The following is a 21,541-nucleotide window of genomic DNA, read 5'->3' as shown; positions in this document are numbered from 1 at the left end:
GCCTTTACAAGAGGCTTCTCCACATTGGATCACATCCTCATACTCAAAGTGATCATTGAGGAGGGAAGGGCCCATGGCCGATAGACTTACTGCTACTTCGTGAGCCTCTACAAAGCCTTTAACAGCCTTCGACACAGTGTTCCAAGATAGGGTGATACACAGATTGCATGCCATGGAAGTACCAAAAGAGCTCAGTTACGGTATTTTGGCATTGTATGAGAAGGTTGTGGGTAGAGTGAGGATGCCCAAAGGCCTTTAAGTACCTATTCACCTCACATTGGGATGCAATCGGGACACCCCCTCTCTCCAACATTATTTGACCTGTACATTGATGGGATTGCTAATTATATCTCACAAGGAGGAGAGAGAGGATCTCCACTAGCTGACACTTGGATACCTCACCTTCTGTATGATATTTTACTGATAGCTAGCTCTCCAAAGGGGCTACAAAGACACTTGGATGCATTACACTCCTATGTATTGGACAGTGGGTTTTCCGTGAACCTCAGTAAAACCAAGGTGATGGTATTTAATACTACACCACAGTGGGGTAGGAGATCAGTACCTAAACTCACATATGGATATGAGGAGTTGGAGTATGTGGATTCTTATACATACTTGGGAGTCTTATTCACATGGCCCACCTTTTCTATGCGAGAAGCAGTAGATACTAGATTGACTCACAAATACACAGCACTAGGTGGTTTGGAGAGGATGTGCTCACTGGTAAAGTTCCAAGAACTGTGTATGAAGTTTTGGCTCTTGGATACACTCGTCACATCCACACTACTCTATGGAGTATTATAAATGGGGGTTAAGTCTTGACCACTACAACAGATCAAGGTGCACCTATGATGGATGGAGGTCGATGGAGACACCCTTGGTATTCATGATATATCTAGGAAGATTAGATGTAAGGCCTCAATTCCACATGAGATTATCAGAGTTGAGCTAGCTACTACACCGATTGTGGTATCACCCAATCGGTAACATACATACATAGCCTGTGGGACTTATCCAGACACAAATATGCACATTTGGCTCTTGAGTCCTCCAAGCAACCTGCCAAAGAGGGTGATACTTCGTGTTGGTATACACAAATGTCAGCTTGGTTTGAGCTACATGTCTTTAGCATGGACTGGTTATCCCCCTTCTAATACTCCCTCGATGTACCATCTCTTGACTTGAGCAGATCAAAGATCCACAAGATCATAAGAATAGATCTTACCCAGTTGGATATCAAGTGGACATGGTTGATGCCAGTGCACGAGTTGGGGACAAAGATGGCTTTCTACCATGAGCATTTTCTGCAGACTATAGATGACCAATTTATTGTTCACCCGAGATACATGGACACCCATCTCTCACATGGGATCAGATGTACTATTGACCAGCTGCGCACCTCCTCACATCAACTGGAGATTGAGACTGAAACCAAATCCATCCCACCAATAGAGCATATATGCCAAATATGTTAATTAGAGCCAAAGACAAAGGATTATTATATCTACCGTTATCTAGTTTTTTATGAGGCCCATAGCCGTTTCCACTGTCAATTTAGAAACAAATTTGGACCACTATCCAGAGTCACAAATTATGAGTACAAATGCTCCAAGACGCCAAGGCCCTTTTCAAAGGCAGCTCACAAACTTCTTTGCGAAAGAGACTCAAGAAATCTCAATATAGTCACAATCCCAATTCACACAGGAGACTCTCTCACCACCACAGTTCACACACAAACAAGAAGTATTGATTGATCAAGCCATTAAGCTAAGCAGATCCAAATGTTCTAGGCACCCACACAAAAGTGGATAGTATCTTCATAAGTAGATATAGGAGAACTAGGTCTAGGATTGAAGAGTGACTTTTCATTTATGCAAATGTGACATGTCTTTGCTTTAACTTGATGATTGGTTTAAAAAAATTCTTGATCACTGTAAATAATGTAGTTACTTTCCTTTTAACCACATTATAAAAAATGAAGTGGTTGAGAAATGACAAGTAACACCCATATGCTTGAAGAGTTGGCATTTGTTTGGAGGTCTATATTGTAGAATTTGATGATTGATCATGTATATAGTGAATAGATAGGTCTATTTCTTTGAATATCTCATGTATACAAGCTCTATCAACCATATATAAATGTGTGTGTGTGTGTGTGTGTGTGTGTGTGTGTGTGTGTGTGTGCGAGTGAGAAACGTTTTTTTATGTTCCCTAGAAATTAATACCATCACAAAATTGTTTGAAACTCATTTCCTATCTTATCGTTTCCAAATCTTTGTGGCTACAAAGTTTGCAGCATTCTCTTTCTTTATAGTCTCACCACTTCTGACAACACTATCTTACACATTTAACCCCAAAAACAAGGTATCCTTGATGTGCAAGACATTTTGACTTTAATCACCCGATTATCCTTATGACATTTGCAACTTTCTCTTCAAGCCATCTCACCTTATGCTATTGACTTGGTGGAGACGTACATTGATCACTACATCCCTATCTTCTCGGCTCCACTTGCGAGATCCTGCAACAGAAGAGAACCATGAACACAAAGAGCAGGAAGAGAAGAATGACCTGCACTGAACAACAAAGGAAAGCTGAATACAATGAGGACTAATCAGTCCTTGCACGCAGCCCAAGGCATCAGTGAGGGCACTGGAACAAGCTGAAAAATGATGACAACTCCTCTGATGGTAATAGAGACAGTGATGGTGACAGAGATGGAGAGTGTGCAGCCTGCAGTCCACGAGAGAGATTGTTACATTAATAAATGTAACTTATGGGAGACAGGCGCGAGGGATGACCGTCCGGGGGCCTTGGGCACCCGAACGGGGTCAAGGGGAGTCTAGAGAGTAAGTGAGTCTAAGAATAGTAGGACTCACCTGAAGCGGACGGCTGGCAGACGAAACGGGAGAGAGGAGCCAACACTCATCTAGGCAAGGTTGGGTGGTGAAACGAATGACATCTCTCGTGCTATGAGCATGGTCACTGTATGGTATCATTGATGGATTACAGGCAATCTTATACTGGTATCAGAGCCATCGGGTTCCGTTTTAATCGAGGCGAATGCTTTCATGTTGGCATGCTGGTCTCACACCCTACTAATTATCAATTCGAACTTTGACGACGGCGCCCACACAGACGCGAATCCAAGCTCGAGTAGACGGCGCCCACATGGACGGAATCTAAGCTCGAATACTTGACGGATTACGTCACTACTGACCAGCCGACGCCTCAACTCTCTTGGTTATCACTAAACTGTTAAAGCCATCAACAGCTGCCTTATCACTATAATCAGGGAAGTACTTCATTTTGTACGCAAACTTCTTATATTTGCTTTCTAATTCCAGTGTATTAATGGAAGATAAAGAGAAAAAGGGGGTGACGGAAGATTCTAGTTCTAGGGACCATCCTATGGCGGATCCCCATGTAACAAAAATTCAAGAAGAACAATGGGAAGAATTTTTTGCTACACGAGAACAATTTGATGATTTAGCTGCTCGTGTGCAAGCACAGGGGGTTCAAATGGAGTTTCTAACTCAAACACTCACAGAAATAAAATCTCAATTAGCCTTGTTATTAGAAAGGGATAAAAATAAGGAAGAAACCTCGGATATTCCATCTTCATCGAAAGATTTAGATGTGACTATGCGAGATCCTAGAGAACCCCACCAAAAGTTAAGAGATAACCGAGTGTTAAAAGATATGAAACCCCCTCAGTTTCTCGAGGAGGAAAAAGACAGAAATAAAGACACTATAGTTAATTTTCTCCAAAAATGGGAGGATTTGCACAAACGTAAAAATACTCCATCACATCTCCAAGCGCTGGAGGCCAGTTTAACTTTGGAGCCAAAGGCATATAAATTCCTTCCTGAAAATGAAATGGAAAGAAATTGGGAATATTGGGATTATGTCAGACAAAAGGGAAGACCCCTACTAACATATCTGGAGGAGTATCGTGAGATAATCCTCAAATTGGAAGGAATAGATGAATTTCAAAAGACAAGATGCATTAATCAATGAAGATAATACGTGTCCAGGTACACTCACTAGTCTCACTGATACGGAGCCCAAGACTAAGGAATTTGAAACCTCAAAATTTGTAGGCAAATTTAAAAGGAAATGCCATTTCTTAAGGGCAAAAAACAACCCCTTGAAAAGAAACAATATGTAAGGCCAAAGTTAAGTCAAGATGACTTTGATAAGGCCAAAAGAGAAAGGCTGTGTTTCAATTGTCTATCCCCTAACCATGCTTCCTGGAATTGCCCTCAAAGGAAAAAGGGGGAAGATAAAGGAAAGGATAAGGACAAGGGCAAGGGAAAAGAAAAACAAATCCATGTAGTGCAGATCCTAGAATTAAAGGGGCATGGAAAGTATAAATCTTTAGAGGTCTTGCACAAGGATGTACAACACAGGTGTTGTATGTCAACTTCTATGTGGCAAGCCACTTTTGGGCCACATGATTTAGTTAGAGTACATGGATTGATAGCTGGAAAGAGGATTAGAGTCATGATTGATGACTCTACCACCCACAATTTCATAAATTATGCTACAACTTGAAGAAAGTGAGGAAAATCCTTCGAGTCTTCATCAGTAGTACATGCAAAAGAAGAATAAAAGGTTGAAGCTTGTCAAAAAATTGAAACTTCCCCAACAAAAGAGTGGGCATCAATATGTTATTCGTATGATGCAAGGTCAGAATAATAAAATATGGGATACAATGGTATCCAATTTGGAAATTGAGATCCAAGGATATAAAGATAAACTTGATTTCCAAATTATGAATATGGAAAGAGCCGATATTGCTTTAGGGAGGGAGTAGCTATGGGGATTGGAACCATCCTTAAAACGTAGTTATCATCATAATACATTGGAATTTGAAAGGGATGGTAAGACTTTTGTGATTCAAGGTGAACATGAAAGTATCTGATAACCCTTTGTTGTGTTCCACTGAAGTTCAGAAGCTGATAAAGAAGGAAGCTTGTGAGGTATATATGTTATGTTCTCTTCTTGTACAAAACACTTTTACTTTCTGTAATATAAAGCAACAATTTTCTTATGTTTGTGAGTTGAATGTAAGTAATGAATTAAGTGGTTTGTTAGATGAATTTAAAGATGTGTTTCCTTCTGATTTACCAAGTGGCCTTCCACCAGATAGGGGTGATGTAAATCACCCAATTGACATAGATAGGAATATACACCCTATTTTTAAACCACCTTATAAGTTAAGTGAAACACAGCACCAAGAAGTTGAAAGACAAATTAAGGATTACCTTGATAAAGGGTTTATACAACCTAGCCATTCACCTTGGGCTTCGTCAATTTTATTGGTAAAGAAAAAAGATGGTTCTATGCGACTTTGTGTTGATTATAGAGCACTTAATAAGATAACGGTGAAGAATAAATTTCCTATGCCCAGAATGGAAGATCTTTTTGATCAATTACAAGGAGAAAAATTCTTCACAAAGATAGACTTAAGATCAGGCTATCACCAAGTAAGAATTAAGGCACAGGATGTTCCTAAGACAGCATTTCGTACGAGATATGGGCATTATGATTTTTTGGTGATGCCTTTTGGCCTCACTAATGCACCAGCTACTTTTATGAAGCTAATGAATAGTGTGTTACGACCCTATCTAGGACACTTTGTAGTAGTCTTCTTGGATGATATCTTGATCTTTAGTAAATCAAGAGAAGAACATTTGAAACACTTACGATTAGTATTCCAATTGTTAAGAACACATTCCCTTTATGCGAAGAAAACTAAATGTGAATTCTTCGCACAAGAGGTCAAATATTTGGGTCATATTATCTCGAAAGAGAAAATCAAGATGGATCCAGAAAAAGTAAGGGCAATTATTGAATGGCCATCTCCAAGGAAGCTAGAAGAGATGTAGATCTTCCTAGGTTTATATGGATTTTATCGTAGATTCATTCAAGATTATGCCAAAATAGTTGTTCCAATGACAAACCAACTTAAAGGGAAAGGGAAGAGCTTTAATTGGGGAACAAACCAAAATGAAAGTTTTCAAAAACTTAAGGTAGCTATTGCTACAACTCCAGTACTATTAATTGTGGTTGAAGCTGATGCCAGTGATAAAGCGATAGGCGCAGTCTTATTACAAGAAGGTCGACCACTTGCTTTTGAAAGCAAGAAATTAGACCGTGCAAAATGGAATTATTCTGTTTATGAGAGGGAGTTGTATGCAATAGTACATGCAATGAAGAAATGAAGGCACTATCTGTACGGTGCCAAACTTTTGATCTTGTCGGATCATGAAAGCATTAAGTGGCTTAATGACCAACCGGATCTACAAGGGCGTAAAGCCAGATGGACCGAACTCCTTCAAGAGTTCAACTATAAAATAAGATATAGAAAGGGGAAGTACAATATAGTGGCTGATGCACTCAACAGAATGCCCATCATAAATGAATTGAGTTTCACTCAGTTCACTTCCGATTTACTTGAATCTTTGAAAGGGAAATGCCAGGTTGATCCGGCATATTCCAACATATGGGAAGCAATAAATAATGGGAATCCAAATGGAAGAGCCTCCACACAGGAAGGAATATTTGAGGATGTTCATCAAGGAAATGGAGCATCAGGGGTTGCTCAAATGAGATTCAAGTGGAAGAATTTTACCATTGATAATGGTTATTTACTCTACAAGGGTAGGGTGTGTGTCCCAAAAGATGAAGAAATAAGGCGCCAGATACTCTTTGAGTGTCACGATACCCCTAGTGCGGGACATCCACGAGTTAATAAAACTTATAGTCTTATTAAAAGGCAGTTCTATTGGCCTGGAATGAATAAGGACGTCCTTGACTATGTGGTCAAATGTAATAAATGCCAGGTTGATAAAGCTGAAAGATTGAAAATGGAAGGACTTCTCCACCCATTAGAGATTCCTTTGGGAAAATAGGAGAGTATCTCCATGGACTTTATTGTTGTGTTACCTAAAGCACAGAGGGGGCACGACTCTGTGTGGGTGATTGTGGATAGGTTAACCAAAATGGCTAGGTTTATTCCAACTTCAACTGATATTAAAACACCAGAATTGGCTAGATTGTTCATAGAGAACATATACCGATTATATGGCCTTCCGGCAAATATAGTTTCTGATCGAGATAGAAAATTTGATAGTCAATTTTGACGTGCTGTATTTAAGAAGTTTGATACTAAACTTAGCATGAGTACGGCGGGCCACCCGCAAACTGATGGGCAAACTGAAAGGGTTAACCAAATCCTTGAAGATATGCTCAGGGCATATGTAAGTAAAAGGCAAACTAATTGGGAAGAGTATCTACCGATAGCAAAGTTTGCATATAACAGTGTCAAGCACTCTTCCACTGGATATAGTCCATTTATGCTAATGTATGGGTTTCAGCCCAGAGCTCCTCATGCAGTAGGACTGCATAAGGAAAAGGTTCGGGCAGCCAAGGACTTTTTGGAGGATATGAATAGTATGTTAAAATTTGCTCAAGAAAATATTAAGAAAGCTCAAAATCGAGCTAGAGCTTATGCAGATCCTCACTGAAGAGACATCTCCTTTGAAGAAGGAGAATTGGTCTATCTTAAGGTGCCTGAACAAACCAAAACCATAAAACCGGAACGATGTCCAAAGTTTTCACCTAGGTATTGTGGTCCTTTCACAATACTTAAAAGCGTGGGAGAACAGGCTTACAAGCTCCAACTACCCGCTAGTAGTAAAACACATCCAGTTTTTCATGTAAGTAAGCTAAGAAAGAAGCTCGGTGATTTGGACAATCTAATCTTAAATGATAACATTGAGGAGCTGTTAGATGACCAATCTAATCCACATGAACCAGAAATAATATTAAATGTTCGTAACAGATGAACAAGGAATACTATTTATCAAGAATATTTGGTCAAATGGAAAGATTGTTCAGAAGAAAGCTCAACATGGGAGCGAATAAGTACCTTAAGAAAAAGGTTTCCCAATTTACAATTGGACCTTCCAAGTATCGTTTTCGAGGATGAAACCGATTCTTAAGGGGAAGGAAATGTTACATTAATAAATGTAACTTATGGGAGATAGGCACGAGGGATGACCGTCCAGGGGAATTGGGCACCCAAACAAGGTCAAGGGGAGCCTAGAGAGTAAGTGAGTCTAAGAATAGTAGGACTCACCTGAAGCGGACGGCTGGTAGACAAAACGGGAGAGAGGAGCCAGCACTCATCTAGGCGAGGTTGGGTGGTGAAATGAACGACATCTCTCGTGCTATGAGCGTGGTCACTGTATGGTATCGTTGATGGATTATAGGCAATCTTATAGAGATGGAGAAGACTGAAGCCAAGGGATGAAGCACATGCAAGAGATGGAAGGAAGTGATCTGCCCAGCCAGCCTGTCTGCAATATATAGCAGAAAACTCAAAAAACTGGCCGACTGCATTTAATGCAGCTCCAAATGCTGATGTGGCAATTGCAGGAAGTTCAGGCCAGTCTAGGGCTGAATATCATCTGGCAAGACAGGAGAAGCTGACGAACACACAAAACTAAGAAGAAAACACAAAACAAAATAATTGTGAGATGGAGAGAGGATCAAAGCTCAGCTCAGAGTACAGTAGACAGTGTGAGAGTGAAGCACGACATCCAATGCAATAGACTGAAAGAGTGTAATCTGAAAGTACAAGGTACAACCCTTAAACCTTAGGTTTGTAGGGGGTATTCACACCCGAACACAATGAGTGCCCACAAGTGTGAGATAAGCACATACGAAATAAGATAATAATTTTGGGGGAAAAAACCCTCTCATACCTAGAGTAAAAAGTGCCCTAGTGTCCTACTAATCACCGACACTCCTCTCTGAGCATAGGCATGAGTGGAAACCCAACAAACCCCCCTGGAGTGAAGAGTAATCAAAAGTACAAGGATCATCCGCCACCAAAGGAGATCAAATTTAAAGCATTGCGAAATGCTTCAAATTTATCATAAGGAAGAGCTTTGGTGAAGATGTCTGCCGCATTACTGGTGGTAGGACAATAGACAAGGCTGATATCACCTACATATAGCCTCTCTCTGACAAAGTGATAATGTATCTCAATGTGTTTCATGCATGCATGAAACACTAGGTTCCGTGCCACTGCAATGGCACTCTTGACTGTCAATGAACAAAGGAGTAGGCTCCATAACAGATACATCCAGATCAGCAAGCAAGCGTCTAATCCATACGAATTGAATTGTGGTAGTGAAAGTTGCCTTGTATTCAGCTTCACATGACGATGCGGCAATAATGGATTGTTTCTTGCTAAACCAAGATATACAAGATGAGCCAAGAAATAAACAATTGCCACTAGTGGAGTGACGTGAATCATAATCACTAGCCCAATTAGAATCACTGTAAGCATGTAACTGCAATGGTACCCCCTTGGCATAAAGCAATGCAAAGGATCTAGTACCTTGCAAGTAACAAAAGACACACTTAACAACTTGCCAATGTGACATGCGTGATTGATGCATATATCTGCTCAGGGCTAAAACAGCAAACTGTATGTCTGGCCTAGTGTTGCATAGATAAATAAGACATCCAACTACTGGAGCATATGTGTATATATCAAACAAATCGCTATCATCATGTAATGACAGCTTTAGTCCAGGTTCCATTGGTGTACAGACTGGCTTGCAACCCTGTAAGCCAAACTTCTCAAGAAGTTTACCAATGTATCTTGACTATGATAAACCAATACCTCTAGCATCATGTATGAACTGAATGCCCAAGTAATAATGCAAAGACCCCAAGTCTAACATTTCAAAGGTTTGCTGCAAATTTTGTTTGAATGCTGAAATCTAATCAGCATGTGTCCCTATAAGCAAGAGATCATCAACATATAGACAAATGATCAACATGGATCCCCCCTCTTTACATACGTTAAGGGTAGACTCAAATGAGTTGTTTATGTTTTGGCTGAGCAAAAAAGCATCAATCTTTGCATACCAAGCTCTAGGAGCTTGTTTCAAACCATATAAAGCCTTTTTCAGCTTCCAAACCAAGTGTTCAGATCCCTCAACTCTGCAAAACCAATGGGTTGCTGTACATATACTTCCTCATGAAGTTCCCCATGTAAAAATGCAGTTTTAATATCCAAACGATGCACAGTCCATCCATAATGGGCAGCCAAAGCAACCATAGACCTGATGGTCGTCATTCGAGAGGTAGGAGCAAATGTCTCCTCATAGTCAATGCCTTTTTTCTGTACATAGCCTTTAGCTACAAGCCTTGCCTTATATTTGTCAATGGATCCATCTGCATTCCATTTCAGCTTGTAGACCCATTTTGTTCCAATGGCTTTCTTCCCAAAGGGCAAAGACACTAAATCCCATGTTCAATCCTTAGTGATAGAATCCAATTCAGCTTACATTGTTGCCATCCAATGCACACTTTGTTGTGCATCCTTAAAACATTCAAGCTCCTCATCATCAACTGTGCTTGCTACCATAACAAACTCCATGGTATGTGCAGTATCATGCATACGAGCTTGCCTTTTAGTACCACCAGCCATGGGTGCATCCAGATGACTATCTTTCATAGTCTGTAAATAACATCTAGGCAATTGTCTTGCCTCTTGACTGTGCATAAGCTCTTGCTGAATTTCAGTTTCAGCACTTTGCTGAATATTCAGATCAGCCAATGGCTGATTTTCTGCATTTTCCAATGGACCAGCTGGCTAAACATTAAGTTCACTTGCTGAAACTCCAACTGAATCACCAAATGTAATGGGCATAAGCCCTTCAAATACATCACGGGCAGCCTGGTATGTGTCTAAACTAGGAAGGGATAATTCTAATTTTTCATCAAAGAGTACATCCCTACTGACAAACACCTTTTTAGAGACAGGATCATAGGGTCTGTAGCCTTTGCTCTCACTACTATATCCCACAAAAATGCATTTGACAACCTTGTTATCCAACTTTTTCCTGAGTACCTTGGGAATGTGTGCATATGCAAGACACCCAAAGGTACGAAAGTGTCCAACAAAAGGTTTCCGGCTGTTCCAAGCCTCAAAATGTATAATTTTCTTTAATGCTTTGGTGGGGCATCTGTTAAAAACATGGCAAGCACACATAGCGGCTTCCATCCAAAAACTGTGTGGCAAGCTCTTTGCTTTCAGCATACATCTGGCCATCTCCATGAGTGACCGATTCTTCCTCTCTGCAACCCCATTCTGCTATGGAGTATAAGCAATAGTGAACTGATGGACAATGCCCTTCTGCTTCAAAAAAGAATTCAGCATAGAGGACATATATTCCCCCCTTGGGTCCAAACAGAGAGTCTTTATTTTATAGCCAGATTGGTTCTCATGTGCCAAATTCCAGTCTGCAGATATCTGAATTCATTGTTCTTACTGTCTGGCATATCCAGAATAGCACTAAATCAGAGCTGGGAAACCCTATTCCTGTGTGGCATGGTCATTACTTCCTTTAGTTCCTGCATTGGAGAAGCCAACAGCTACTCCTGAACCTGGACAATGAGGCTTTTGCCTCAGCAGAAGTGCAAAGAAAACACAGAACTGTACCTTCGATGAAATCAGCCCATCATGCAAAGCATTTCCTCTGAGAATAGAGAGAGAGTTGACCAGAGGAAGCAAGCTCTACCTCTGTACATGAGTTAGAGATGAAGAAGTACTCTCCATAGCTTATGAACTTGCAGCAATTTGCCCTGAGCTCCTTAAAACTTCATTCTCAGATCTGCCCCTTATTCCTATTACGTTTTTTTCTTAATGCTCTCTCTCTCTTTTGGGAATTTGTGCCACATGGCATACATGTAACAATTTTCCCGTTTAAACCTTTTGGTCTAAAATTCTCCGTGATCGGTGCAAAATTTGGCCTTGGCACAGACCAGAGAATTTATCCTCGTGCAAAAACGAAGATAATGACATGAACAGATTCTTAGGGTCCAAAAATAGTAACTCCCTAAATTTTAGGGATGGTGACCCCTACATTCCTCAAGTTGTTCTGAGCAACTTTTTTCATTGTAACCACATCAAAAAGTGTAATATGGCTCAGTTACAGTGACTTTTATTCCGTGAGCATTCTTACATGTGCATCTCCTGTCTTGGCCAAACTCATTGTCCTGCACCATCTCCAGTGGCTAAGCACACAATCCCAAACCACTGGCATTCTTTTCTTCAGTGCCCATTCAATATGGAACCGGTCCTAAGGCTCAGACAAACCATTAGTCCAATTTGTCCCAATGGCTGCCTCTTTTGGCCATGCAAAGATCTCGGCTTATTCCAAGAGAACTCTAGGGATAAAAAGCAATAGCAACAAAAGAAAAGAAAAATAAAATATTTATATAAGTAAATAAGAAAAGCAACTGTAAAAAGTATCACGACCTGGTGACAGTAAGTGTGAGACAAGTACACATACGAAATAAGACAATAAGTCTAGGGGAAGAGTAACAAGTGCCGCAATGTCCTACTGATCATCGACACTCCTCTGTGAGCATAGGCATGAGTGGAAACCCAACAATAATGCAAGCTAACACCACCTCCAAAAGAGAGAATTAGACATGCCCATGTCATACCTTGTTAAAAAGGCCAATGCCATACCATGAAGCTTTTTCCTTTTCCCAAAAAAAGAAAATTCTATTAATAACACCTCTAAGAAATCCCCTTGAGTTAAAAATAAAAGGCATAAGAAACTCTAGATAGATAAAATGGTTGTGTGAGCAACCAATTTGGTGGGCTATAGTGCTAGACCATCTGAGGGCCATATGGAAAAAAGTGCTCAAGCCCCAAATCTGCCTAAAGGCCTCTCTCCTCCTCCTCATCCTCTCAGAGCTGCAATACATCCTCTTCCATCTTGTGTGAATGATCTTTATCCAAATCTTCAAAAGAGTCTCTGTTGCGGATACATTCTAAAGGTCAATAGTGTGACTACACCTCACAATCCAAATACACTAAGTTGTAATACTAGCAATCAGTGACTATGGTCTCTTCTCTGCCATGGAACATCATCCTGAGGGCTCTCTTTCAACTTCGTGAGATCTAGGATAATCCCATAGGTAATATCTCTACTTCTCCTCTAGCTCACCACATCTCAAACATGCCATTGGATCCCTATCTTATCCTAGCCAAGAACGGACGACAACTAAGATCCTATAGGCTAATAGCCATAGGAAGAGAGAGAGATTCTGAGGCCTAAAGCTCTCATCTAGCCTCTCCATTATACCCTATTTGTGCCAATGGGACAGGGCTATTGATTATGCCCTGTCTCCCCCCTAGCCTAGTAATGAGTCGGAGAAGGCCACATTGAATGGCCTATCAAGAAATGGATCCCTCCATAAGCACTCTCCTAGATCCCACTCTAATCTCTATTGAGGCCTTCCTATAATAAGTCCAATATCTCCATCCATCTACAAGACATGTGGCTAGGTCTAGGTCAATGTATCACTTCATCTCATTGTGCGCCAGTAGTCTAATCCTTTGTCTAAAGCATCTTGTGAGCTCTGTGTGGTCCAAGTTCTCTTGCCTTTGGGTGTCTATCCTCCTCAACCAACAAGGTGAATGTCCTGTCTGTGCTAGTCACAATGACTACTAGAAGGATATCCCCTCTGGAGAAGAGACCCTAGTTACGGAGGGTTTTTGAAACACAAGGTATAAAATGGGTTGCATAGGTTTCATATGAGTTTCGTAAAATGTTAGAACGGGCTTCATTCGAGAGATAAAAAAGTATGAAAGTTTTATATACATATAGTGTATTGACTCATGTGACATAGAAAACACAAATTAACATTATTCATTATTCTATACAATGCAAAGGAACATTCAACATAGCATCAATATTTGTATGCATCATGGTCCACTATCCATGCCCAACATCAACTTAAGCTGTAGAAGGAGCCATCAATATATGCAATCATCACGGATAACAACTCAAAACAAAACTCTGGCAATCAATTCCAATATCCATGTCAACGTGTTAAGTAAATCCACGATAAATGATGATTAGAAAAGTTCCCAAAATTTTAGGGTATGGCATTTGTGAAAGTTTAAAATAGGTAATTCATAAACGGTATGAAACAAGTTTCCTAGGCTTATCAAATGGGTTTCTTGGCAACTATGGAAGAGACCAACCTAGGTCTCAAAATTGTTTGCATCTGTCCGTGACTCGAAAGATACTCCCTCTGTCATAGCCCTAGCTCTCCCTGAGACCCTATAGCCTTTACCTCTGAATCTCCTGCAGTAGCTCCTAGGGTGCAAACCAATCTCCTACCAAGGCAGCAACCTGCATAGAGAATCTCCCCTAGGATAGCCAAGTCCTTTATTTGAGAGTGTGGCCCATCCATGAAGCCTTGAGCAGGGGTACACAAGGAAGGGGGCTGGACATGACACTAAGAAGGAAGGGAAAGCAAGAGGCAATGAAGATGGGAGCAGGATCTCTTCAAGCCAGATTCTTATCCTATTGCTTTGCAGTAAACATGTCCTTTGTCATTACATTTCTACTTTATGAGCTCCACTCCTAGGAGATAAAAGTTAGAAAGGCCCATGCCATGCATTGTTAAAAAGGCTAATTCTATAACAAGCTTTGAGCAACGTGTACAACAAAAGGGGTTGGACATGACACAAGGAAGGAAGGGAATGGAAGGGAAGGAGATGAAGAGGGAGAGAGCTGCTCAATCCTGTTGTTCTGGCACACAGTATGCAGACTAGGGGAGGGTCTGGGAGCCAGCAGCAAGAGTTGGCAGCAACGTTATAGAAAGCTACTTCTATGTAATTTCACACACTCTACAACTTATAGTTAATTACTTGGAAGCTCGTTATGGACAAGAATAACTGGAAATTTGAAAATCATACCCATTGTTGATTTTTTTCTTAAAACTTTGCACAAATTCTTCTAGATTGCTGAAGTGAAACTCACGACTCATTATTTTGATTTCTATCTAAAGAAAGAGAGAGGCCCCTACCTCTCTGCTGTTCATTTGCATTACCTTGCCAAAAGTGCAGCATTCTTTCTCTTCCAAAACTGGAGGAAAAGGACTGCCCAAGAAACAGCAAGCATGGAAAAGAAAGGAGGTACCAGTGATTCCCATAATCTACAAATTTCAAAAAATGCATTTAATAGACCTCATAGTGAGAGGTCTTGACATCTTTAAGTTTCTTAGAATAACAACAAATAAAGAAAGCATACAAGATACATAAAGAAACAAAATTTACCCAAAATTCTTGAGGTAAAAAATAGCACCAAGTATTGCAGGCAAAGCAAGCCATTTTGTATACATTCCCAAGAACGCAAAATAAATTGCCACCTGAAACAGAAGCCAAAAATTGATAATGATTCAACATGACTATATGCATGTCCTTGGTAAAGTAGCATTGCAATGCAAAATTCTGCAAGAAAAATTTACAGCAACGCACATATTGAAACTCAGTTTAAATATGTTTATCAGGTTCGAAATGTACAATATTTCTACTGGTGAACCAGAGAATTTAGCATTTTCCAGATGGGATGAACTAAAATGAATCCATTTATTGTATGGACTACTTTAGTTATTCTGTTAAACTCAGAAAAAGTTAGCTGCCCATTGATACAAACTGGTCGAAACTTAATATCAGATGGTCCTATATGAATTGGTAGACAGGCACAAAAAGTATGAGAATGCTGTTCACGCAGGGTCCATGGTCCATCAAAATCCAATGTTGAATAGTATCAATTGCAATCAAGTATTAAACTGCCCAACAGCATGACAAGCTCTCTCCATGATTGTTTTAAGTATTCAAAGTTCTTTGAATAGGAAGCAAGCAAAGCAGAGGCTGTTGTACAAACGGCAGAATGTGATAGCCAACACCAAGTTGATTGAGCAACCTTCAGAAAATTGGTAGCATCAGCTTAAAAGTAACAAATGTTATATGCCTACGAAAGCATGTTCTAGCTATAGTTTACATGCAGCAAGGAAATGCAGGGATATAATATGTAATAGCAAGAAAAAGCAAACAAGATTCTCTGACTGAAAGGTTAAGCTGTCACAATTATGTAAAATGTCATGCCCACACCCTCCAACAATGAAAATCACATAACTTATCCCTAAAGATGGAACAAAGAAAAGCACAACAGCATTCATATAAGACATACCACATTATTAATCAGATATTGTGAAGATATATAGCTGTATTGACTTCTTTATGATAAGTTCCACCAGTTTCACATAAACACCCTAAACGATTTGTGCCTGTAAAGAGACAAGACGACCAAGATGCATAGATGCAAATCCAGCTGCTTTTCGAAGAACCAATCCAATCAGCTGATTTCCCATGTCCAGAGGTGCCCAAACATCAATGGCTTGCTACAGCCCAAATTTATCATCTCATATGGCAGTTCAGTACCTGTTCCCATCTCTTGCAAATCGAAGCATCCATTTGTACTGGTGAATAGCACCTGCTCTTCTCTTTCAATGTATGTCCTCAGTCTAAGAATGTCACAAGGTATTCTTACTGAATACAGAACCTAAACAAGATTTTGGATACCTGATATGCCCAACTAGAATCTGCATTTTGCTCATGACTTACAGCAACAAGTTCAGTTCTGGGTTTGACCCCTGTGTATACTTTAAGTTTGCTGATTGATTTCACTTCACTCTTTTAGATTGACTTCATTTGCTGGATCACAGAATGTTCAAGCTCACCTTGGGTCCAAAGTATGCATATATGGAATCAATAGGTTGATACGTGAAGTCTGTCCACTTCAATGCCCATTTCTCCAGAAGCATTTTTCGAGTGCTCTCTTCTGCATTAAAATATCATTCATGCCAGAACTCAATGTCCCCTCAACGTTCTTGCAAATGAACATAATGTTTTCCTTTAAACTAACTGCTCCAAAAGAAGAAGAATAATAATAATAATAGTAGGACTTTTGCAAACACTCAAAAGAGGGAGAATTACCATGAAGAACAAGAATGTCTTTTACAATTTTCTCTGACAACAGCTTTGATAAGAGGCTCTCTTTGGGTTTCCATGTCAGTCGTCTAGTTTCACCTGGAAATCTCAAAGCCACCTCTTCATCGCTGGAATTAACCTGAGGAATGAACAACATCATCAAGAGCAGGCAACATGCACATGTAATAGTGTGCACAAACCAAATCTATAGTAAACAAAGGTAAAAGGAAGCCTACCACTCCATATAGTAAATGGTGCAAGCATTTGTATCTTTCTGTCCAGCTGAACAAGGAATTACCTTCGGATTGCCATACAAAAGCATCTTTCTTCTCCCAATCAAATGGCACATCAAGGCCTAAACGGCAAGAAACTGAGAACCATTACTATGATTAAACAAAATAGTTCATAGCCCACTATTTTAACAATATCTACACTATGCATCAGTTACTAGTACTATCTTTTTTCTTACAAATATAGACCAATAATATAGAAAATTGCATATGCATTTACCAATAAGGGTTGGTTTCCGTAGTTGAATTTTCTCTGCTACATGTCCCAATGTTTCAGTTGGAGCTGCAATCTGCAAGTCACAAGAAAAAGATTGGACTTTCTTACAAAGCTATGACTGCAAACTCAACAATAATCATATAGTAAAGTAATCAAGCATACATGAGGCCCTCTAGCCAAACCCTTCCCCCTATCCCAGCCAATCAATCCCACACTCCCTCGGTCTCCCCCCTTTCCTTGGTGGCTCTTCTTGCCCCCCTCTTCTTCCGGGCTATCCCTCTCTCAGATATCTTGACCACCTAGCTTCTAGACATGCTCACCTTGCAACTATGGATACCTTTGTTGAGATACCAAATTGCGTGCAGGATCTGAGAGCAGGTGTTAGACTATGCAACTCCTAGATGAGCATGCAGGCTAGACAGACAGCCTGAGCAGGGCAGACACCAGCGTGAGCAGCCGCACAGGTCAGGCACCAGGCAGCAAGGCATGGGTAGCAAGGCAGCAAGGCAGCAGATCGCAGGCAAGCACAGGTCTGACCAGGGCAGGCCATACTGCCACATGGAAACGTGGTTAGGCTGCCCCAATCAACTTGCTCTTGTCCCATTTTCTGAGGCGTACTTTTGTCAAAAGTGGATGTAGCAATGGAAGCATAGGAAACTGCTGTGCAACAAGAGAAAAGAGAAAAGAGAGACTGCAAATAAAAGAAGAACACTCGTTAACCCCATCTCGAGACGGAAGAAAAAGAAGTAAAATGCGGATGCAATGGAAGAAGCAGGACAAAGAACAAGCAAGGCGCAAGGGCGGCCTCAAAAATCAAGTCAAAGGCAAAAAGTGTATTTTTAAATGCAAGGCGCCCTAAAAACTGTTGTAAAAGAGCGCTAGGCTCCCTCCTGTGCAAAATGTAAAAGGTAGACGGGCATAGGCTAAAGAATAGGGCAAGTAGAATGGAAATGGGAAAAAGGACCTTGCCACAATGGCCAGTCATGCAAAAAAGGGATGGGTGCCCAAGGGATTTTAGGGCATGTATATAAACTCCAAAAAGTGAATGAGAGCTCATTCTTTGGTGTTTGGCAAAACTGGACTCATCTTCTTCTCTCATTCTCTTGTCTTTGCTTGCTTGTGAGTGCTCGAGGGAGGGAGTGTGATTAAGTGAGGGAGTGAGTGTGTGAGGGTGAGGGATCTTCGAGGTGAAGCTCTCCATCACCTCCTCTCTTATTCTCTTCTCTTGTCTCGCGCGTGGCTATGGAGGATGGAGCTTGGAGGGGATGCTTGAGCTTGCATCATGAATCGTGGAGCTACCGGTGTGCTCGAGGGAGGAGGCAACTCATTTGGGTATCAAGGTAAGCTCACCACCCCCCGGTAGGATCGAAGGCGCGTTGTTACTTACACATATGAGGTACAAATTGATTATTTCAGTGAGGGACCCAAGACCTCGAGATATCAGTTGGTACCAAAGGCAAAAGTCGTCATACGTTATGCTTGATGGATACTAGGTGGTGCCTGGTATCAGATTTGGGCCTAGACTAATTTATTGGTCACTAATGTTAGTGGTGACATTAGAGACTAGGCATTAGTTAATTAATCAACGCTACTAGCTAGCCGTGGAGCGGCCTGTACGGGAGCAGGTGGCTCCTTCTGAAAGATAACTCTGCGTACCTCAACCACTTTCTCAGGTTGCATATGCATTTTGTCCTCATGAAAGATGACATTATGGCTGCGGATCAATTTCCGCGCGTGCGGATCCCATAGACGGTAAACCATCTCTCCTGCATCTCCATAGCCAATGAAAATGCATTTGACACTTTTAGGATCTAGCTTATTGTATTTGTCCTTGGGCACATGGCAGAATATCTCATATCCAAAGACACGCAAATGATCATAAGAGGGGGGCTTGCCTACCCATACCTCCTTTGCAACCTGAAAGTCAATGCCACTGCTAGGTGACCTGTTAATGAGATGCACTACAGTAGTAACTGCCTCAGCCCAAAAATGTTATGGTAAGCCAGCTTGGCTAAGCATGCTACGGACCCTTTCCTGAACGGTCCTATTCATGCGTTTAGCCATACCATTCTGGGGAGGGGTGTAAGGGGCGGTCAACTGACGCTTAATACCCTACTCATAACAAAACTGCTCAAAAGCATGTGATACATACTCACCCCCATTATCTAACCTTAGACATTTCAGCCTATTCCCAGACTAGTTCTCTGCTAATGCAAACCAACGTTGAAATGTATCTAAGACATCGGATTCTCTCTTTATGGAATAAGCCCAAACCTTACGTGAGTAATCATCTATGAAAGTAACAAAATACTTTGCCCCACCTAGTGATTGAAAGGGCATGGGCCCACATACATCTGAGTGCACAAGAGCCAAGGGCTCACCCATGCGTTTCTTACCAAACTTTTTTTGCGTATTCCTAGTCTACCTGCCATACAAACAATGATCACAAGAATCAAAATGCGAAGAGTCAAAAGGCGGAAGATACTGCAAAGCACGGAGTATTTTCATCTCTTCAAGGAACATATGCTCCAAACGAGCATTGCCAAAGGGAAACATGGGGGATAAAACCCACAAACAACATGATTCAAGGTAGCTCCAGATACAAGTAAGGGATAGCGGCTTCCAGACTTAGCACCTCTTGCAAGCACAAGCCGGCCACGAGTAATCTTCCATGCAGAGTCTCCAAAAGATAAAATATCCTGCATCATCAAGCTGTCCAGCTAACATAAGGCTGCGAGTCAACGCAGGTACATGGCATACATCATGCAAAACAAAATAACTGCCAGAAGGAAACTGCAGCCTAACATCTCCAATGCCCATAATGTCAAGAGACCTGTCATCACCAAGATGCACAGAACCAGAGATGGTACGATAGGTATAAAACCAATCTCTACAGGGTGTCACATGAAATGACGCACCCGAATCCAAAAGCCAACACTGCGCATACATAGAATGTGTCTCAGAAGCTTGTAAGGCATCGCATGAAGAAGCTGCAAGTATGTAATCCTCATCTGAATTAGTGGCCTGCATGACATTAACCTCTTCTATCTTCACACTGGACTTTGCAAGTACAATACTGCGCTCAGAAGACTTTTCCTGCACCTCTTTCCCTTTTCCTTGCGCTTATCATCACGCATCTTATGGCAGTGAGACCTAATATGTCCTGTTTTCCCACAATAATGACAGGTAAGATCAGACTTCCGTCCACAGAACTTACTACGGCCACGTGACTTTGACCTGGACTTCTGAGAGTCCTTGCTCTTATGATCATTATCATGCCTGCCATGTCTGCCACCTCTAACAGTCAATGCATGTGAAGAGCGGAAAGCATCATTGTTTCTCCTGTTGATTTCCTCAGTCAATAAAGCACTCTCAACATCTTTGATTTTCAGCCCATCAAGCTTGTTCATGCATATGGCAGTACGGAAGACATCCCATGATTTAGGCAAGGTGCCAAGTAGAAACAACAGGTGCAAGTTGTCTTTGAACTCAATACCCTGTGACAACAGATTATTCATGATAGCATGAAACTGGCTGAAATGAGATGATAGGGATGTCCCCTCCTTCACGCGAAGGTCCATTAACTGCTTCAGTCAATACATCTGTGACGGAGGACTCTATTGCGCATAAAGCTCCTGAATCTTCTCCCATAAGTTCCATGCACTCTGATTCTCATCTTCAACAACATTATGATGGACCTCTTCTGAGAGTGACAAGATAATGGTAGGCTTGCATAGCTCATCAACTTCCATCCAAACATCATCATCCATATCCTCGGGTTTAACACCCTTGAAACGCAAGGGTTTAATCTGTAACTTCTACACCAAAACCTGTCATATCTAGGACTTCCAATACCCGTAGTTGGTACCATCCAACTTGGCAATGTTAAAGAGAGCTGTGTCTTTCAGATGACCAGCCATACTGCCCCAAATCAAAGCAAAAATGCAAAATTGCAGGTTGCTGTAATTAGCAGAAAATGCACTAAAACCACTGCTAAAACTGGCTGAAAGAGTGGATATCACCAAGAGAACCACCTGTCCACCAAATATGACAAAGAGAACATCAAACAGTAAGCATTACCCTCATACAAGTGCTCAAAATCTGCAGATTTCAACTTGCTGAAATAAATTACAGCAGTAT

At 41.0% G+C, this 21,541-nt stretch overlaps 1 protein-coding gene across 2 annotated transcripts in view; it reads right to left on the bottom strand.

Annotated features, from left to right (window-relative positions):
- The window catches only part of LOC148016737 (anoctamin-like protein), a 112,103-nt gene that overhangs the window by 70,941 nt on the left and 19,621 nt on the right, over positions 1-21,541 (bottom strand). For both annotated transcript variants that reach the window (XM_087663824.1, XM_087663823.1), the window contains exons 3-8: positions 17,405-17,474; positions 17,131-17,249; positions 16,901-17,033; positions 16,645-16,745; positions 15,179-15,270; positions 14,953-15,057 (exon numbers count right to left, since the gene is read on the bottom strand). In XM_087663824.1, the coding sequence (XP_087519950.1) occupies positions 14,953-15,057; positions 15,179-15,270; positions 16,645-16,745; positions 16,901-17,033; positions 17,131-17,249; positions 17,405-17,474 (620 nt within the window). The remainder of the gene's footprint in view (positions 1-14,952; positions 15,058-15,178; positions 15,271-16,644; positions 16,746-16,900; positions 17,034-17,130; positions 17,250-17,404; positions 17,475-21,541) is intronic.

This window comes from Lygodium microphyllum, chromosome 23 (genome assembly GCF_053477565.2).
Source record: "Lygodium microphyllum isolate KBCC chromosome 23, Lygodium_microphyllum_v1.1.10, whole genome shotgun sequence".
NCBI lineage: Eukaryota > Viridiplantae > Streptophyta > Polypodiopsida > Schizaeales > Lygodiaceae > Lygodium > Lygodium microphyllum.
This window is presented reverse-complemented; position numbering and strand designations above follow the sequence as displayed.